The 20,504-nt window shown below is 41.3% G+C and overlaps 1 protein-coding gene across 1 annotated transcript in view; it reads right to left on the bottom strand.

The window, feature by feature from the left end:
• The window catches only part of suclg2 (succinate-CoA ligase GDP-forming subunit beta), an 88,890-nt gene extending 69,993 nt beyond the window's left edge, over positions 1–18,897 (bottom strand). Inside the window, exon 1 of the mRNA XM_072382679.1 lies at positions 18,782–18,897. Coding sequence (XP_072238780.1) covers positions 18,782–18,865 — 84 coding nt within the window. The 5' untranslated portion in view covers positions 18,866–18,897. The remainder of the gene's footprint in view (positions 1–18,781) is intronic.
• Between the last annotated feature and the right edge of the window lie 1,607 nt (positions 18,898–20,504).

The following is a 20,504-nucleotide window of genomic DNA, read 5'->3' on the forward strand; positions in this document are numbered from 1 at the left end:
GATAATTCATAAGGGGGCATAAGGGAGGGTGGGCACTGGAATGGGAAGTATTTGATAAGCGTCTCTCAACCTCCGAGTCACAAAGAGGGTGAAATGTAAAAAGGACTAACCCTTAACGGTGATTCAGCCATTAAATGACGTAGAGCTTGAAATGGTTCCGAAGCTGGCTCAGCTGTGAAAGTCTAAAAGAGCACTGGACCTCACGCATTTAGAGTGATCCATGTTGGGATAAATAAGCACGGTGCGACTGCTTTCCGGTAAACACAAAAGAAAGTCAAACCACATTTTTTTTAAACATAGCTTTTCTGTAATTATAAAAGACACAAAGAGAAATAAGAAGAAAAAAGAAAAAGGGATTGTTAAGAGTTTTAAACAACCTTTATGACTATTGGAGAATAGATTCCTGGGTTTACGAGATGCACTTAAATACACCATTAAGTCTGACACACTTTGCCACACCAAGTGATTTAGATTTCAGAGTTTATGAGGTGCACGGGAAGCTTGCTCCAACAACCTACAGTCAGCGCTCCCCTTAGCGATGCAGACGCATAACCCAGGTTTACTCGTTTAACTGCAGAACTTACAGTTCTGGCCAGTTCAGCAGGCTCATGAATGATGTGTTGCTGTTAAACTCATCATGAGCAAAGCCTATGAGATAACAGCATATAGGTTTAAGGAGAACTGCTGGCTTGCTGCTGCTAATGTAACATGGGCAGGGTTGTGGCCGATCACCTACGCATTATTAAGTGGATGTTCTGAGATTTTTTTTTTTTTTGGAAAGGAGTGATTACAGAAAATGTACAAATCAAACTCCTATTTGAATAAAATAAATAAATGATAATAAAATCAGGGTAAATTATCATTCCTTGTTGATCAGAAGAAAGAGCTGAAAGCCTCGTCAACCAGCTCAAGCAGGCCAGCCCAACTAATGCATCCATTACAGGAACTTAGCTGATTCCAGTGCTTTTCTAACCTGCTCCTAATTCTCTCTGCTTGTGCAGCTTGAGATAAGCGCAACAGTGGCTTTACTTAAAAGTTAAAACCACACAGCATCTAAATACATACATAATATATGATAAACACTCATCATTTAAATATTGTAAGCATCCAGCATCACTATTTAATGGGTGGTGAGAGCTCAGTGTTGCTGCTGCTGACTCCACCAGAAAGCAGACAACAATGCAGGAGAGAACAGCCCATAAGCATGACGGCGACCCTGCTTAAGCGGGGGCTGCTCGGCTCTGAACAAACGTACAACAACAAAAACGCCATAAAGTGTTCGGGAAGGTTGAGGAGCAGAGACAGCACAAAGGGCTGATTGGGTGAAGTCAAAGCCAAACGTGTTGTAATAACAAGAGAGAAGAAAACCTTTTGACCTTAAATAACAGCTCGCTGTAACTATAGCCTTTTCTCCATCCCATAACTTCTGTAAAAAGCTGCTGCTCTGGGAAATGAATGGTGTCTGAACACAAATCTTCCAAAGCCTGAAATTCTCTAAGAGTGTCTGGGGTGATTGGGAAGAAAATACCGCCAACTCCTGAGCTCTTATTATATCAGTGCCGGGTCATTTTCTCCACCTTCCTCTCATTCAAACTGATGACCAAAAATGAAGAAATGTGAAGGAAAATACTTTTTATAATGGCACAATTAGCAGCAAGTGTGCCCCCGCAAAACCCAGTGTATGATCAATTTAAGTTTGCGCTCTGAAACAGGAACTGCCTTAAATGTATATGCAGTGCATATAAATTGGTGCCCACGCCTCTCAGGCACCAAAAGCTGTTTTTCAAACACCAAAACATAGCTCCATGCAAAACAGCCACTGACGCCGGTCCTTATAACCAGCAAAAGTGGCTCTAACATGAAAACTGAAGGACTTCCGAAGCAAATCAGGGGGATCTGTTTACTCGCTGGACCCAGGATAATTACTACACGAGGGGCTTCACACCAGAGCAGCTTGTTCAAAACAGGGAAAGGAGAGAAGCAAAGGGAAGTCCTCATATTTGGATCTCTACAAACACACACACACACACAGGGCACATGTTCGTGTTGAAATGAAAAACTAGAATAATGTCCCCTAACTTTGCCCTTCAAAATTCTTCTCAACTGTGCTTCAAGAAGAGCTTCACTGCAGGTTGTCACAGTGGCTTAAATAAATTATCTTATAGTGGAAGAAAAGTCAAGTTGGATAATGTAGTTTGTACCATCATTTCTAATGACTGATCCCCCCCCCCCCATACAACTAAAATACCAGTAACACACAATTCATGCCTAAAATAACCGTCAGTGCAACAGCTCGCTGGATTAGCATGCTTTCTGCATTCCTTCAGTCACGAGAGCCCGTCGAGAGACTTCATTAGAGCCAAAATGGGTTGTTCTCAAGAAGAATAGCAAACACCGATATATACCGCTCCCGTCGTTTGCATAACTGAATACATGGGGGGGATCTGCAGTCTTGTCTTAAATAATATACTATTCACATGCTTCAATTATTGCACCCTCGACTTTGTGCATGTAGAGCTATGCTTTTTACATCCCCAAGTGAACTCTATTACAGCGGTTTAAAGGAAGAGCAGGAAATGCACAGCAGCTCTTTTTAGATATAGGGTACAGGTAACAAAATAACTAATTGAACAATCCCAAAAGCAAAAAAAAAAAAAAAAGGGCAATTAAGACAAACAAATAACTACTTCACTGTAAAATGGGTCCGTCTGCATCCGTCAGTGACCAAACGGAAAGGCTGGTTTGGATGAATTTAAGTAGGTTGTTTTTCAGCCTGTCATTCATTCTTACATGTTCACTTGAGCGGAACATATTCACACAGCCTTAACAAGTCCAGTTGCAAAACAACTTTTCCCTGTTTTCCAGACTCATTTGACTGCTGCCAGGCGTCTACAGGGCCTTCAGTCCAACAACATCCCCTTCCCCGACACCCCCCCTCCCCCCAAACTGTTTGCCTCGGGAGCATCAGCGCTGCTGCCCGGATGTCCGCATGTCCCCGTCCGTTAGTCTCTTAGTTTACAGGGAGGTTCATAAATATTCTGACAGTGACACAGTCACCATCATTCAGATGTTGACGTTGGATTTTAAATGAAGCTGTAAAAGATGTCATTCAACGAGTCCATTCAGCCTAGTTTCCCAGTAACAGGGCTTTATCGCTTCATTCCCACCTCTCATGAAAGTATAGAATATATAGAATGGGTAATTCTTAGCTGTCCATCAGTGTGGCTGTTCACAAAAATCAATCGGCCAAGCAGAACGCTCCATTCTGTGCTGGTGTTACCTGTGGTTTGCATTTAGTCATGACGGCCTTAAATGATTCTGGATTGATGTTAAGCTGTTAAGAGTTTTTCCTTAACCAAAGGATGAATCCGGCAATAATCCACCCCAGGTGTCTTCTGGAGTTGCTTGGCTCTTTTGTGCATTCTGTAGCTTTTAGTAAAAGGTTAAACTGTTCCTTGGCCGCTGCTCAGGTGGGTGCCGTCTGTCGGGTAGCTTTACTTTTTGTTTTCCGTTATTTGAAATGATGCTCGCCTCACCTTGCATCAGCTCCTCTAAGGTCCATGTTGAGAGTTTACTGAAAGCTAAGAGACTGCCCTTCGACCACATTCTTGCTGCATCATTTAAATTCTACTGTGATTGTTTACAGAGATGAAATTACCCCAATGGTGTCACTGTAAAATATCAATTGACCCGAGTACAGATTAGACCTAAATTGAATTTTAAAGATCAGGTTAAACCTGTCGTTTCTAATCTTGGGTGGCATCACGTAATGAAAATCAATTTGTTTAGCCTCATGAGTAGTCTGAAATATTGAAGGCATAAATATAAAGCTCCTGAAAAGAACAAAATAATCCACACACAGGGTTGTAATGAAATTTTCAAAAGGCATACAGCCCAAAATTATCTACTGCGCAGAGACATTCAACTAAGTTTTCCATCACAGAAAAGATAATTAAAGGCTGAGAAGACAAACACATCCACTATCTTTTAGTTACAGGAATACTTTCGCTCGTCATAGGCTCGAATACATTAATATTCCTAAACAGCTGCAAGTCCCTGCAATAACTTTAAAGAAAAAGTCATTAATATCTGATAAAACTGCAACACAACCTTGCAAAAGCAGAGTGAACATCCTTGTAAATGTGCTATTTGCCTTCTCAGAACAACAAACAGGAAACTCAAACCCTCATCAACGTTCACCCGAGGAAAAGTCAAGAGTGAAGATGAAAAAGCAAAGCAGTCTTCCTAAAATAACACATTTATTGGAGGATTCAGCTGGGGCTGGAGGTGAAGCCCCAGGCGCTGACAGCTACCTGGGGCAAGACACTGGAGAATGGAAAGGAACCGAGGGCACTGGATGCACCAGACCCATAGACAGTCTGTATAAAAAGGGGCTCTTAGTGACTGGAATATAAAATGCATCTTCCCAGGTTACCTGAAAAGCGATCATCAAACAATTTATTTCTTTTAACTTTACAACTATTAGCTGGGGTTTACGTTACGTCTATAACGGGCAAATAAATTGTAATATTAATAACATATTAATAATAATAATAATAAGATAGTGCCGTTCTCTCCTAAAAGATCCATCTCATCACCCTTTTCAATAACGAATAGTGAATATAGCTCAATAATAATCAGTGCACCTCATGCTCGATATGCGGCATTTCTTTACTTACAGAATAATATACTTTATAAAACGAAACAAAGGTAAAAAAACATCAGTCTAGTAGGACATACTACTTTAAAATACCATCTTACTCTTTCAGACCAACACCACCACAACCGCTGTGTCAGTTTCTGTGCATCTTGATTAAGGCTATCAGATATGAACATCATGACACGCTTGTGCTCTTCACCGGAGGGGAATAATTTGAGAGCTACATATCCTGGAAGAGAACAGTAAGCGGTGGATGACAGAATGGCAGCAAGGCAGGCATCTGGCCTGCCATCCCTTGGGACATTCCCTCTACAGTAATTATCATCAGCAGCACTCTAGAGACAATCCAACACATTACTTTTAGCCCAACCACCGCTCTACTTACTCTTCAGCCGCACAAAGAAGATAAGAGAAGACACACACAAGATGTGCTTTACACATGGGCACAAACAAAGTTGTGTACCAAGGGCCCAAGATGGGATAAAGTATTCACAGCAAACTCCTCTACACACAAAAGCACTCAATATAGTTCGTTTGAATGCATCCATGTGAAGAGAAGTGGGACACGTGGAGACATGGAGCTGCGACAGTGACAAATAGCATTCTCTATTAAGTTATTAGGGTGAGAAAGAAAGAGAAGCAATGCTGTAGTGTACTCAGAAAAAAAGGAAAGAAACCCCCCAAAAAAGAAATTGAAAAGGCAAGACTTATTTCATGTCCAAAGCTGTCCTTTATCTTTTCAGATATACTGTTGAGGAATGTGTCTCGGTGACAACTTAGAGGAAGGGTCCCTAAAGGCGCAGAAAAAAACTGCTTCTGGCTTATTCTGGAGCTCAAGAACACAGACGTAGGTGGTGCTCAGATGAGGATTTATCGGGGGTCACGGATCACATGTTGTATTTGAAGCTTTTGATTTCCAATGCAACAGTATTTACAAATATATTATAAAAAAAACACACTGATAAGTTTTACACTCAAAGATGACAACGTCTCATGATTTGGCGTGAGCCGACTATCATTAGGGAACACCACTGCAGCTCTTTATCAGGAACAGATGAAAAAAGATGAGGACAGCGGTACTGAGCCCACAGCCTTTTCCTGTGGGCTCGTCATTTCAACAGGAGTCCTAAACCAGGCCGCGATGCGCTAATGAATGAGCTGCAAGTTGTCCTGCAAGATAAAAAACAAAAATAACCCTCAAACTGAGCAAAGAATATCAAACCGGAACCGGTTTCATTCACATGAAGGAACATAAGTGCTGTTTGTATGGCATCACTGACATAAAAATATAGCTGTGCAGCTGTCCCTGCACAGATTGGCCCTTCTGATTGTGCTTTTTAATGATTATTCAGCTTGTTATCGCCTTTACAGCTGCATTTCCCATTTGCTGCTAAGGACCCTAAAACGTAATCAAAATAGCGAGAGGATGCATTGATATTTAGAAAGCCAATATTCCAGGAAAGACTTTTGCTTTTAGTAGGCTAACAGAAACAAACTTGACATTTAGTGAATAATCACATGTCATGCCATTTTAGTTTATTTCTGGCAAACTGGGGAGAACGTAGGATAAATAGAGCATGATAAGGTCAAACAGAACAAGTCAGGCAACAGTTTTCACCGATGGCTCAAAAGAAAATCTAAATCTTTCCAACATAACAACTGCACAATAACTTGGGAAAGCTTTTACAATTAATATACACAATTATGGAATAAAATCCTATTAACAGAATAATCTGGTATATAATAATAATAATTGGTACAAATGTTATGCATGAGCCAATTTTAAGTTTTGAAACATTTTCTTGTCAGACAAACTTCTGAAAATAACTCATTTGCTGTCTGATCTGGATAGACATACAGTGCACTTACATACCTGACACTTAGGAAGCCATATGCTGTGTTTAGAATACATTTCATGTAACCAGGATGTTGTAAAGAAAAAATGTGGGGTTTTTTGGAGTGGTTTTGCACCTCATACAAAGACATAAAGAGGACAGAGAGTGCTATGGCAGCAGATGCATCAGATTCCCACGTCCTTGTCGCAGCTGCGCTGATGTACAAGTGGCATTGAAGGACAAAATCATGGTACACGCCGGTACTCTCAAAACACTTCTCCGGCTGGACCATATGGTATTCAGCTCAGCATCATGCAACATCAGGACTTCTCCGCCTCCTAAGAGGCTCAAAATTGCACAGTCTCACGTTTAGTTAAGAGCAGAATGCACAATGTCAAACCATACTTGCTGTGAGAAGTGTCATCCCACTGAGGTGGTGACTGATCTGGGCACTTTGGAAAGTCATTTCAAGACATGCTACTACGTTGTCTCTTGCCCTTCTCTTAAACTTAAGGAGTCAATATCCTCGGGCTGGTTTAAAGCAGCACTGTGAGAGAGTGGAACAATGTCAAAAAAGTTACCATCTGACAGGGTAAGTCTGGCCCGATTGGAAATTTATTGGAGCTGTAATTTACTTGGGAAGGTTACAAAGCAGGCAATCACCTCTGATCAGTCTCATAAACCAGCATCCAGCCAATGCTGCACCGCTTGTCAATCTATCACTCAAAATCTCAAGGGTTGACATCACGGGTCAAAAAGATTCATGTGTTTCTTGGTAATGAAGCAAGACAGAATCCATACAATAGTGACTAAAGATGTGGTTCTGCCAGCTGGAAACACTCAGGGAAAATGATCTCCTAACACAGGCTAATCACCTGACATGGGACAACAGCTCTGCACAGTGCATGATCTCTTTTAGTAATAAAGCGACAGTCACAGAAGGGAGAATATTTTGAAATAACTGTGTTTTCTGTGCAGAAGAGCATACGTTAGGGTGTCTGAAATGACTGCCGAATGAAAAACAAACTTAGAGCAACACAATCCTGGCACTTTGTTTTGGGGCCCTCCAACTCTAGTAACTGAAATTTGCAGCATTCTCATCCGCCGTTATGAAAAAGTTCACTTAAAACAATAAGGTGTCAGACCATTGCATTGTTTACATTACACGCCGTGTTTCTCTGGCGTTCAGGAGCTGTGAAATCCACATTCCTGCTTTCACACTACATGGCTGATCTGTGACAGGGAAGTCACACCTCAAGGCTTTTTGTTCTACCAGACTTCACCTCTGACTTGTCTGACTGATTTGTATAACGCGGTTCCGACAGTCATACAGCACACAAGTCTCTCTTGTCACACTATTAACGTTACACTGTACACGCTCCATGTATATACATGCTCCCGGTGATAATCTGTTCTGCTCACCTGGTTGTTGAAGAGAACGTGTCAGTTTCTCGCCGCACCTTTGTCCAACCAATGTGTCACATAATGCACGCCGGAAGCACCAAAGATGCACGGCATTCTCACTAACATTTAACCTAATGCCTGTTTGCTTGGCTGTTTATTTCCCTTTTCCAGGTTCACCCTTGAGCCTTGTGTCATCCGACCGTATCTCCTGCACCCTCACGGACTGCAGCGCCACACTGACCGACAGATCACTTGACGCGTCTCCCCTCCTGACTCTTTGAAAATATCAAGCACACGAGATATTCGGTCAAGGACTGGGACATCTCCGCGAGCCTCACAGATCACACCACTGGAACTCTGACACAGCGATCCATGACTGCTGATTAACCTGCTGGTTTGCCTCGAATCGGGCCTCCGACATTTGTCTGTCGGGCTCAAAGTTTTGTAGGGTGGACTTGGCTTAACTTAAGAAAGAAATAATGCTAACAATTCTCGAACAGTACTTTGTTTGATGCTATATATGCAAACAAGGAGATCTGTGGACATTCGTTTCCTCAGTTGTCTATGAAAGCACCACCCTCTGCATCAGTTACACAAACAAACAACAGTTCTTAACACAGAGGAATAGATCGATAGTCAAGCCCAGGGTTCGAGTAAAAGGAGTAACAACCTGGGCCGGTTCAACGATTGATGCGTAACAAGACTGTGTCAGACAGAAGCATCGCTCTTCAACTGCAGTTCAACTGCAGACAAGAGGAATGCAAGTATTTGAGAATTAGGTTGTAAGTCAAGTATTTACTTTCGGGTGTGCTAGTTAGCTTTCAGGCTATTTAGGCTATTTACAGTATACTCTTTCACATGCTAATAATGTAGTTCAAGGGTTTTGGAGTACAACCAATCACACAAGAGGATGGAGTGGAGTCGAGTGGGTCACTGCATGCCTTAAAACAGGCTGCTTTGAATTCAAATGGAAACTCATGGCTGAGAAGAGGACAGTGGAACTGTCTTTCTGTTCATTTTTGACTTCACAAAATGGTGCCAACGTGTGAAAAAGATGTCTCCTTTATTACAAGAGCCTATTTAAAAGAAAGAAATCTGTACAATAACTCGGATCTTAATTTGACCTGTACTCAGAATCGGAGACCAAGAAAATATCCAGAACATGTAGAGCTTAAATTTAGTTTTTCTTCCTCTATGCAAACTCTGAATATCAAATTCAATTCAACTTTACTTCCTTAGTGTTCTGCGAGAGTATGCAAAGACTTTTGAAAAGAAAGAAAAAGAAAAAACAACTAGAGAGTCTTGCAAAAATCCTGCTGGAGACCTAAGCAAAACCTTTGACTTGTAACAGAAAAGCAGAAGGTGACTACCTCTGCTGATGAATAAGTAAAGCAGCAGATATGCTGAAAAGTCTGCTCTGATTAATGATGTGGAACACACACGGAGTAGTTGCAATCAATACCTTATAGGACATCTTAACGACAACCTTCGTCACTCACCACCTTTAAGAAGTCAATAGAAAAAAAGTAACATACTACCAAGTGGACTTTTTCACCTCCAAAAAGTTCATACGAGTTTGAGCTCATAATGAATAAAGATCAAAGCGCTTACAGGACCGAGTGCAATTTGGACAGAAGACACCATGCCACTGACACAGATGCTATTATCATTGGAAAATCTGGTGATTTGAACATGGTGGCTTCAATAGGAGCCAATTCAAATACCTCAATCCCGGACTGATTCACAAGACAAGCCGATGCACAAATAAAGAAAGGCTTCACATTGAAATTGCTGAACTATGGAACAAACTGCCACATCAAGTCAAAAAAGCCTTATAACTTCATCCCCTGACCTTTCACACATCGCCACCTCGAGGTTTATCTTTTGGGTTGTTTATGTTTATGCATTTAGCAGACGCTTTTATCCAAAGCGGCTTACAAATGAGTAAAATGATTGTGAGTAGAACATCGTGACGACTTCAGGATGGACTGGAAAATAGTTACAGTGACTCTGAACACACCGAGTAGCATTTATCCCATAATTCTGAGATATTAGTTGCCCATTCAAAATAAAAAGAAGTTATTTCTATGAATGCGGCATTGATTGGCTACCTTGAAATAGGCATTGTTGATAAAAGGGAATCCTTTAGGCATTTCTTATCTTTGTTCTTTACTTTGATACATGCTCAAGTCTGACAGGCATACTGTCTGTGAAATACAGTCTGATTGGAATCTTTCACCACAGCTCCATTATACGCTTCAAGTTATAAGATCATGTAACTTTATTACCTTTGACCTTGTTTTTCTTGTGTGCTGTTGTTATTCTTGCTGGTGCTAATAGCGTTAGCATCTACAGTGTTCAGATTAAGCATCCTACCGCTGTACTGAATCAATGATCTGCAGATTTTTGTTGATCACTGCAGATGTAATATTAGTTTTTACTGGTGGGCATATTCGCCGCTGTTGCCAGAACATCTGAGCGATGCATCAGACAAGCCGGCTAATGTTTAAATGGGGTGCGAACTCTGCTCACTTGGTAGAAGCGGCCGTAGTTTGCATTCCTCACCCCACACACTTCATATGTTGTGGACAAAGAAAAGCAATGAGTAACTGAGCCAGCGGGAACAACTTGCTCGAGAATGCAAGGCGTTTGCCAAAGTTTATTCTCTTGCTGTTTGTTGCTGTTTCTGAGTTGTGGCAGTGACAGTAGGTGTGTCATGAGTTACCGTCTTTCCCTCTGCAAATCTCTCAGGAGGACACTTCCCCCAGGCGAAACCTCTCCCTCGTTGTGAAATAATTACAGTCTATTAGGAGTTATGATGCATGCAAAGCTCATCGAGAGCTACCTGAGATTTAAATGACTGGAAAGGATCGGCGGTCCACATTAAACGGTAAAATCAGGCCATCGACAGGGTTATGGTACATTTTATTAGATCCAGGGGTCTGTGTGATGATGTAACTACGTCTTTAATGTTAAAATCGGGTTCTGATCAGTATCCGTTACTCTTTATAACCAGAGTTCGTAGCCTGGTCACTAATAGAAAACTCCCTTGCATGTTAATAATTGAACAATGACTATTTGACAAATCCCCACCAAGAGAAAGAACAGTTCAAGAAAATCCAACTTCCTATGAAATGGAAGCGATGGACTGAGCAGTCAAAGGAAAAAGGGTTTATTTGCGTGTATCTATTTTTAGTGTTGCACTTTTGGCAGCGCCTGTACAATGCTCTAAAATTAACAACAGAGCAACAGTCTGCTGCCTGAAAGAAAAATGGAAAGTTGTTTTTTCCTGGTCAGAGAGAACGGCTTTTTTTTGTCGTTTTGTTTTGATAAAAACTAATTAAATCTAAATGAGGGAACACCGTGATGCGGGTGCTGCATACTTCACGCTCTGCTGTATGACCTCTCTAAGATAAACTGGCACAGAATGGAGAATATCTGCGACCGAGTGGCTGATCTCTGGTCATGGCTACTATTTAATCGAATGGTGCTCTCTGATATTGTCTGAGCGGGGAACTGCGAGTGTGAAGTCTGAGCTGACGGGCACTGATCCTCCGTTCATGTACTGAATGCAGGCTCAAAAGGGACTCCAAACATACTTGAGAAAGACTATAATCAGAATTGAAAAGGACAACAGAGCTGGCAATGAAACCATTTCAAAATTTGCATGTCTTTTACCACACTAATCTTCTCTGTGGCACTGGAACTTTTATTTCCTCCTGTCCAAACGCTCACCTGTACAAAGCTATGCAGCTTGTTCTGAATTGTTCATGCAAGTCAGTGAACAGGCACTGAGTACCTCATATTACAAAGCAGCATCCCCAGATGTCTGGTGAGGTTAAAATCCTAATTACTTGTCATGGTCAGACCCTAACCCTTTGAAATGACATTACCCAATTAGTGACGACAAATGACTGCAGAGTTAATTAACCAGAATGCGCCTTAAGGGGCATTATCAAATGTTTAAGAAATTAACAGATTGCCAGTTCACCAATTCTATGTAATTGATTTGTTCCCATTCAGGTTATGAACTCATCTCTTTCCCTCCATCCTCTTAACTAACCATCCGGGTGAAAAACAATTAAAAGGAGAACTTTACAGTGTCCAGTGAATCACAGACACACAGCGGCCCTCAGAGCGACAGTCGGCATCATCGCTGCACTGATTGCGGTTGAAATGTTTCTGTGTTAATGAGCTGGCACTTTGCTACTTCGTTGCAACTCATAAATACAAACTGTTTTGCAATTAGATAAGCGCAGTGAAGTAAGTAAGCTGCATACAGGCGAGGCCATACAGGAAACGAAAGAGGCACAAAAAAGGCAAAGATTTCTCAGAAACGTGCCAGTTACTCACTGGCATTTTTCTATTTAAAGCAAAAGCATACCTGCAGAGAGACAGGGTTCCTTTTCAAATCTGACAAGCTCTGAGATAATGAGACACACATATACAGCCATTACATATACATATATGTGTATTTGTGTGTAAGAAGGAGTGTATTACACACAGTCCCGTCTATGGCATAATGGGTGAGCTTTTTGCTGTCATTACTGCTAATATACACTTGTAATTTTCTATGTCTTTGCCTCTTAAGCTAAAGGTCATGCCAGGACTATGTGAGTGCTGACAGAGAAACGACATCCCCCTGTTACAGAACTGGGGATAGAACAAGAGCAGAGAAAGGGGCGAGAGCAGTAGCGCATGGCTCCAGGATTTAGATCTGGGAGATTTGCATCATTGGCAGGTCTTTAGGAAGGGCAGCTCTAATCTCTTGCAGACAGGCTTAAGAAAGGAAAACCTGGCTGTTGTGTCTCCACAGATAGGGATTTCAGTAATTAGCATAGTTAATAAGAGAAGGGCATACAGAGTTATATTCAAAGGTGTCAGGTCTGTAGGGAAAACAACAGTAATAAGAAGAAGGTAATGCAAGGATGCAGAGCGATGTCGAAATTCTGTTTCATACGCTTCAGAAGTGACTCGCCGATGCAAACCTGCATCCTAAAAGTCTGGCTCGAGTTGCACGTATGACAAAGTTAAACTTTACCTTAATCACAGTAGCACATCGTTACATTTAATGGTCATTTCTCTTTTGGAAAAAGTATATAAGGTAACTCAACGTAGTCGTTTTCACATGTGAACACTGGACGTATTCAGTGGAGTGTGCGGACAACACATTTTTGTTCACAGTTGCAGTTCACACATGTGCTTCACAGCTGGAAAATGCTCTTCTTTTTTTTTTAACTTTTTTTTCCCCACATTCTTATTCTGCTACATTCCTGCTAATCTACAAATGCTTTCATCATAATAAAACTCTCTTCCTTCCTAAATTCAGTGCATCTTGTAGAAGAAAAACACGAACAGGGCACTGCTGTCACCTTCACATTGTACTTAAATAAGTATAACATCGTGCAAGTGTATAAGGTTCTTATTCACTGTAATGTAATGACTGATCAAGCTCCTGTACGGTTATTTTGTTCTGCTTGACCAAAGGTCACTGAAGTCACCAGAGGTTACCCCTCTGCTTTTCTCCCTGACGATTAGCATACAGCGCAGGTATTGCCACTTTAGAATAATAAGCGATGAGGGAGGGACATATCTTCTGTCCACTGTGCTGACCGTCTTCCCGAAGCCCCCATTACGCAACATGCTTATCGGACAAAACGGAGCGCGACTGCATCGGGGCTTTGTGCGAGTCCAACTTCCAGTAAGTAATTTTGCAATGTGCACTGACACAAAAAGCCCAGTACTGCTTTTTGGATGGAAAATCAGACAGAAATATAGACTCTGCTGAAGTTTTCTTGCATCGCTGAGGGCAAACTAGCCCTCCTCAACGAGCATAAAAATTCACAGATAGTGGCCGCAAGCAAACTCCTCTTTGAAATTCAAATCATACTTACAACTTATTTAAGGGGATAATTTCAAAAGTGATGGAGAGATTGACCGTAATCTTCAATAGTCTGTTCTTCCAAACAATTGCAGCTGTGAGCAATCGCTGGCATTGTTTTTGAACTACGTCTCTGCAACACTTGCACTTCTCCCTCATTATCTACAACAGAACAACAGCAGCACTTCAGCTGATAGTAATGCCACAGTCATCCGCCGCTTTCCTGGTTTCAGAGGCTGGTTACGTTTCCTAATGACTGCAGCCGTTCTAAATTATTGAAAAAGCCAAAGCACCACATCAGCTACAGAAATGGCTATTAACCTTGGAGAGTGATATTCAAATCCAGTCAGAGCTGACTTCGTCCTCCAGTGTCCCTCGCAGGGAGGAAATGTAAATGTGTTCTTGCTGAGACAGATGGGGGAAACCTCTCGTCGTTTGAAGTTCCAGCAAAAGAAGTCGCTGCAAGCAGAGGGCTCTCCGCCCCGCACCCCCCGCCCTCTGTAAAATATTCAGGACCGAGCCTCATTGAGCCACGTTTCTTCCCAGCATACCCTTTACGCCATGCTGGACTTCCACACTGCTGGATTTTTACTAACGAGGAGCACGTTAGAAAAATAAAAACTTAGCAAATGTTTACAATTCACCACCATATCCCGGACAGTGAAAAACAGCCTGAGGATTATCTCAGTGTGCAGACAAGAATTCTGGAGATTTGATTTATGAGTGAGAGAGAAACAGCAACATCCCACTACTCCTTTAAGAGCATCGCGGCGCCTCACCATCTGAATATTGTGATGTCCTCAGCATTGTTGTTGACAAATCACGGCAAATTGAATTTCTCAGCATGGCTGACATACTGCCAGCGCTGATTTGATTGTATTGTGGCAATACTTGGCTGTCAATCAGTTCAGGCTCTGATATTGTGCTGTGGACCAGAGAGAATCCCAGATCATTACTCTTATCACCTTGTTGAATAGAGAGTAAGACACGGAGAAAGGAAAGGGAGAGAGACGAGGGGAAGAAGCAGGGACAAGAGCCAGTAAAAGTGAGATTAGAAGTTTTGCAACTTACTTTTTAAGTGCATGCTGCTGCAAAACAACACCGTCTTTTTACACTGCCAGATATCCGCTGTCTCAGGCAGACTGCATGATATCCAGCGTGCACGTGCATTTCGAACAAAAGCACGGCAGATGTTGGGCAACGAAAGAAAAGCAGACAGAAAATTGCATACATTCAAACATTTTAAAGGAGAATTTCAACAGTATAATGTCAAGAGATGCGAATGTTTCTTGATTTTAAGATGGGAACATGAACGATCCACATCGATAAAGTGACAGAGCATGAAAGCGAGTTTGCAGCTTCCTCAGAATTATAGTATAAGATCATTGATCCGTCTAAAGACTTCAGTTGCACAGAACCCCTGGGTTTCACCAGCCGTTGAAGACCTTGTATCAGAGCTATAGATTTGTGTCACAAATTTCAAAACATCAAAATATAAAAATGGAGATCAGACTTATCTGAGTCCTGGTACTTAAATAAATAGAAAATATGGTCGTGTGTAGTTAAACAGTAATTTAAGGATGTGAAACAGTGAGAAAGATCTTTAGTTTACAGGTGAACTGTGATAGAATCAGCTGTTTCTTTACAGTTCTGTTTTTCAGCTACAGACACAGAATGGTGCAGCAATAAAATTAATGTTTTTTGAAAATTTCAAATCCAAAAATTGGCAAAAAGTGCATAGCTGTGACTGAAAAAACTGATTCCACTCCTCTTACTACTGTGGCACACATAAGAATGCATACATTGCATAACTTGAGGCTACGATAAAATATTTCAAGAACAATATTGTAAAACAACAACAATAGTGCCATTTCTAAACCAAGGAAGCGAATTTTAAAAAAAATTATTCTAAACATGGGTACCCCCACTAAAACAAGCTGCTTAAATCCTTTCCCAATGCCAGTAGTGGCATGTTCATCCTCACTGCTCCGAGTGCTACAATATAGCCCTAACTGGAGTAACGTCCAGTAACTACTGCTGCCTGCCAGGGGACAAGCCTGTAACTATGACAACACAAACGGACGGTATTACGCTGCATCCTGCAGGCTACGTTGGACCACTGTTTCTGATTAATCGCAGCTCTCTGAGCCAGACAAGATAGTTTACTATTTATAACGGGTCTGCTGACATCAGCTTCACACAGCAGCACAGAGTGCGAGCTCCCAGTTGTCTTACAGACGATAAAATCTGTTAATGTCACCTATTTCAGTCTGCGAGTTGTAGCTGTCAGTTACAGAGCCTCAGTGTAAGCCGCTACAGCCGCTTCTTTTGTGTTCCTGCAATGAAAAACTGAGCTGAGTCCATTCTTGAACCCTGGACCACAGCAACCTCAGTGAAAATTAGCCTGTACACAAATGCTCCCATCTCTAACAAGCCGGGGAGGATACAAACCAACATCCTCTGCAGAGGCATTTGACGAGGGACTGAATGTCAATCAAATACTTTCTCGTTGCGCTCCAAAGCCAGATGTTATTGGGTGATAGCTGTGTCAAAAGGGCATTAGAGAGGACTTATAATTTCTTCGAGGTAATCTCACAACTGAATTGATGACTTCATATTTAATCCTATTTACACACAAACACTGATATTGGTTACTTCTTCCCCACAGAGCCCTTGTACTTGACCTCCAAGTACCTGCACAGAAGCATTGCAGCAGTAAGCATAGTAATGTCTTAAAGCATGTACTGGCACAAAACCTGTGCAGTTCCATACTAAAATGACTTATTTTTTTTGTGCAAACCACTTTTCTTCCACCATTGCAATGTGGCTTTGGAGAAGCAAGTTGCACAAATTGATAGTGTCCCTCTCTCTCTCAACCCTCTCCTGAATAAATCATCACAATGGTTAAGCAGAAGTGTGTTGGATGAAATATTGATGTTGTAACTTCATTTAACTCGTTAAAAAAGGCTTTAAATGATATACAATTTGTTTCGACGGACCAAAGCTCTGAAGGAGAAGCCCCTCTGTGACTGGAGGACTGGCATTACCGCTACCTTCCTCAGAAGTGAGCTCATTTCCTCTTCTGAGGCTGGCCTCCCTACAGACTTGAGGAGAACAGTGCAAAGAACAAAGTTGAAAGGTGGAGGCTCACAGCAAAACTGTAGCCCTTTCTCCAACTCAGGAGAGAGAAGGCAACAGGGAGGCGCTGGCTCTGAGCAGCGATCTGACAGTGGGAGAGCTTGGAGGCTGCTCTACACCTCCTTCATCTCACCATGGGCAGGGAGGAACAGTTGAGCCCAGAAGAAGGCAGTGAAGACTCTTGCATCAGCATAGAGGCAATTGTTTCATTTCTCTCAATATGAGAGAAATCAACCCAATTCCAGAGAACTACTGTTGCTCATAACTATTGTGCTCACTTTGCTGCGCACGTGCAGAGCCGACACGTCACCGGTAATAAATCTAAATGCCTCAAAGGCAGCCTTAGTCCTGTCAAAACTATGGCACAAAAAAAGAATGGCTGTTCCAGGTTTCATTTATCGCACTGCATAAAAGATGACGGCGATGTGAATGAGTTCATTCCACATTGCGATGCTGACGCTATAATTGATATCTTACTACACACAAGTCATTCAATCAAAGAGGAACAGGAAATGTGAAGGCATACTACGAAGCATGTTTGCTGTTTTGTATGAGTCTATACATACATTTAAATGTCTATTCTGAACAGCTTGCAGAAAAATAAGATAATGTCCTGATCTTAATTAAACTTTATATGAGGTAAAAAGGTTTAGTAACTGTGTTCTTATTGCTCACATGTGCAATATCGGGGAGTTTCTAATCAAGGATTATATTATTGCCTCATTTCCTTTACTGTATAGACTTTTAGAACAATGTTTTTTAAGCTTAAAACACATTTAGCTTGAATATTTGGAAGCGTCGCCAAACTTTCAAGCACCATTATATGCTCTGGCCTGAGTAAAACCGTCCCTTGGCTGGACTTGTGTTTGCCGTCAACAGACCTCTGCTTTGTCCTTTCAGTATACATCCACGCTACTGTTAGAAAAAAAATGTATCAGACACACGAAAGATAAACCAAATAAGTCTCCAAGACCGACTCTTCTGAAGCTTTGGAAATTATCATAGAAACACAACTCTGCTTACTTTCCTTTTGTTTGCAAGTAAGTACCAGGCATGGAGATTTATACCACACTACAATCAGAGGCTTTGCTTAATTCTGATTGTAATCACTGCGCCACATTCCTTGCTTGCTGAACAAATGATGGTCTAACTGTAATAATTTCTGACTGTGAAAGAAGACTAATTTAATCCAATTAACTTGGAGCGTTCATTCAAAGCTCACAAACAAATACAAGAAGATCAAAGTGCAAGAGTTATCCCTTGCACTGAGGCCTTATCTGAAATGGGGCTGGAGTCCAAAACGGTGAACTATGTCCTGAGGGCAGGGTGTAGAACCAAGAGATCCCTTTTTAATGTTTTTTTAAGCAGTAAACATGAACAGTAAGTAGTCCAATGAAATATAAAAAGAAGAAAAAAGCAGAGCCTAACAAGTTTATTTTTGTATGAATATAAGCAAACATACAAGCATGGCATGGGAGACTCAAGTGAGACAAAAAGGGCTGTACGTCACACTTTTTAACACTCAGGCAGGGCTTAATTAGCAAATAGTTCAGTGACATTTTCCTTAGAAAAGCTAATTGTTTAACTACCATCTTGAGCAACAGCACTTGTTTCGTGACGTGCGTGATTACAGTTATTACAAAATGAGTTTGAAGGCTGCAGTGAAGAGTCCAGTTACATCACCACAGGGCTGCCACTCTGCTGAACTGTGATCTGTCAAAGCCCCTCTCCACCAACACATGCTAACCTGTTAGCCCTGCTACTACGCTGCCTGCTCCCAGAGACGGTGACAACGGACCAGTAACACCCCAACCAACCCGCAGGATAGGCACGGACTGTCGGCCATATACAATGTAAAGCTACCTTTAGTTTGTCGAGAAGTATGTGCTTTGATGTCGCTGTCCTCAGTCCTCTTGCAGCAGCCTGGGATGCCATGGATGCCGCCATGTTGACACGCAAGACCGGAGAGAGGTGACGCTGGAAGCACGTGTGTGAAAAAGGAACTGTTCATAGGTCAACAGCAGGACAGGGGCGGTGCTTAAACGGAGACACCCACATTCGCAGTGCCAAGTTAAGCGTGAGGTGGAAAGTCCAGACTGTTTATTCAGGTTTTGTATATAGTTTTCTATCTAGGAGTTGTGGGTTTGAGTCGAGTTATTACACAAAACTCCAGTTCTTCTATAAACAGTTGAGCTGTTTTTTTTATTTTTTTTTAAGTATTGCGAGCTTTTTATTTATTTGGGAATTCCCCCTGAAAAACACACATCCGAACATACAGACACCGACAGCAAGTCTCCTTTATAGTCCTTATCATCGTCAGTAAAGTAATTTAGAATAAAACAAAAAGAAGCACCCTTATGACAAAACTCCCACCTGCAACTGCAATGAAAAACAGTTATTCTTTGACTAAACAATCATGCTATTTGTATAATTTGACCAGTTATTATCATTATACAACTATAATTTGGCTCCTAATGAAAATTATGTTTGGTTATGTTTTGCTTTGGTATGTTTGGGCTTGGGTTGTGACACTGTTTACAGTTTAAGTGAGTATCAGGGTTTAAACAGAACATTTATTGACTAATAAAAGTTGTGAAATTAAAAATAAATAAATAAATCACGCATTCCTCCTTGATTTCATATGGGTGAATGATGACATTTTATTATAGTAATTAATCCCCTATACTAAGTGTTTTTTTGGAAATTGTAAATGTTGTCATGCTAATCTTTTTCATTATTTGCCAGTCAGTGTGTCTGAATAATCCTGTGAGTGATGGGCATGGTGCAAACAGATACTTTGCTACATTTGTTAAATAGAGAAAAATAAAGGTTATGCATTACTGTATGTATTTATTCATATTTTTACAGTGCATTGAGCACTAGAAGTATACAGTGGTTGTTTCAAATTTAAAGCTAATTCACTCTAAAGAAAAAAATATGTTTGTCCTCAGTCTGGCAGCATCACAAGTGAATGAGTCATGTGCAGCTGCGCTGTAACATGTCAGTAGATTGTTGTATAAATATGGAAATATGTGAAGAACTCTCAACAGATTAATGTTGCATGTAAATAACCATGGACTAAATGAAAACTTCTTGTCCATTTATTATTTCAAAAGTTCACTTAAATCAGTCAGTCAATTTACATGAAGCAAGTGGACACTAAAAGGCCCATCATGGATGTTGAGTATTGGAGCCGCTCCGGCTCCATTCAGAGTTGTGACCTTGACAGCAGGACAAACAATCACTGTGCTCAGCTGAAAGGTATTGGTAGGGAGTCAAGTTAGAGAGCGTGGGATGTGTGAACTGGTCTTGTATGAATAGCTAAATAGCCCACTCACAAAGTCCTCCAGAGCCCTCATTACATGCCGCATCTTGAAAGGGCAGAGAGGGCAAACCGATCATAAAGAGCAGTGATTATGACAGAGTGAGAGAGATACTCACTTAGAAACCATCAGTGTCAGCAGGCTGCAGAGGACAAGACAGAGGGGAGGAGATGATGATGAACAGCTACAGCCAAGAGATCCTTTACCAAGCCCTGTTATGCTCAGATAACTAAGTCTACATGATAAAACCTTTGAGAAACTTT

The sequence above is a fragment of the Leuresthes tenuis genome, unplaced genomic scaffold (assembly GCF_036924035.1).
Source record: "Leuresthes tenuis unplaced genomic scaffold, fLeuTen1.0.hap1 SCAF_3, whole genome shotgun sequence".
NCBI lineage: Eukaryota > Metazoa > Chordata > Actinopteri > Atheriniformes > Atherinopsidae > Leuresthes > Leuresthes tenuis.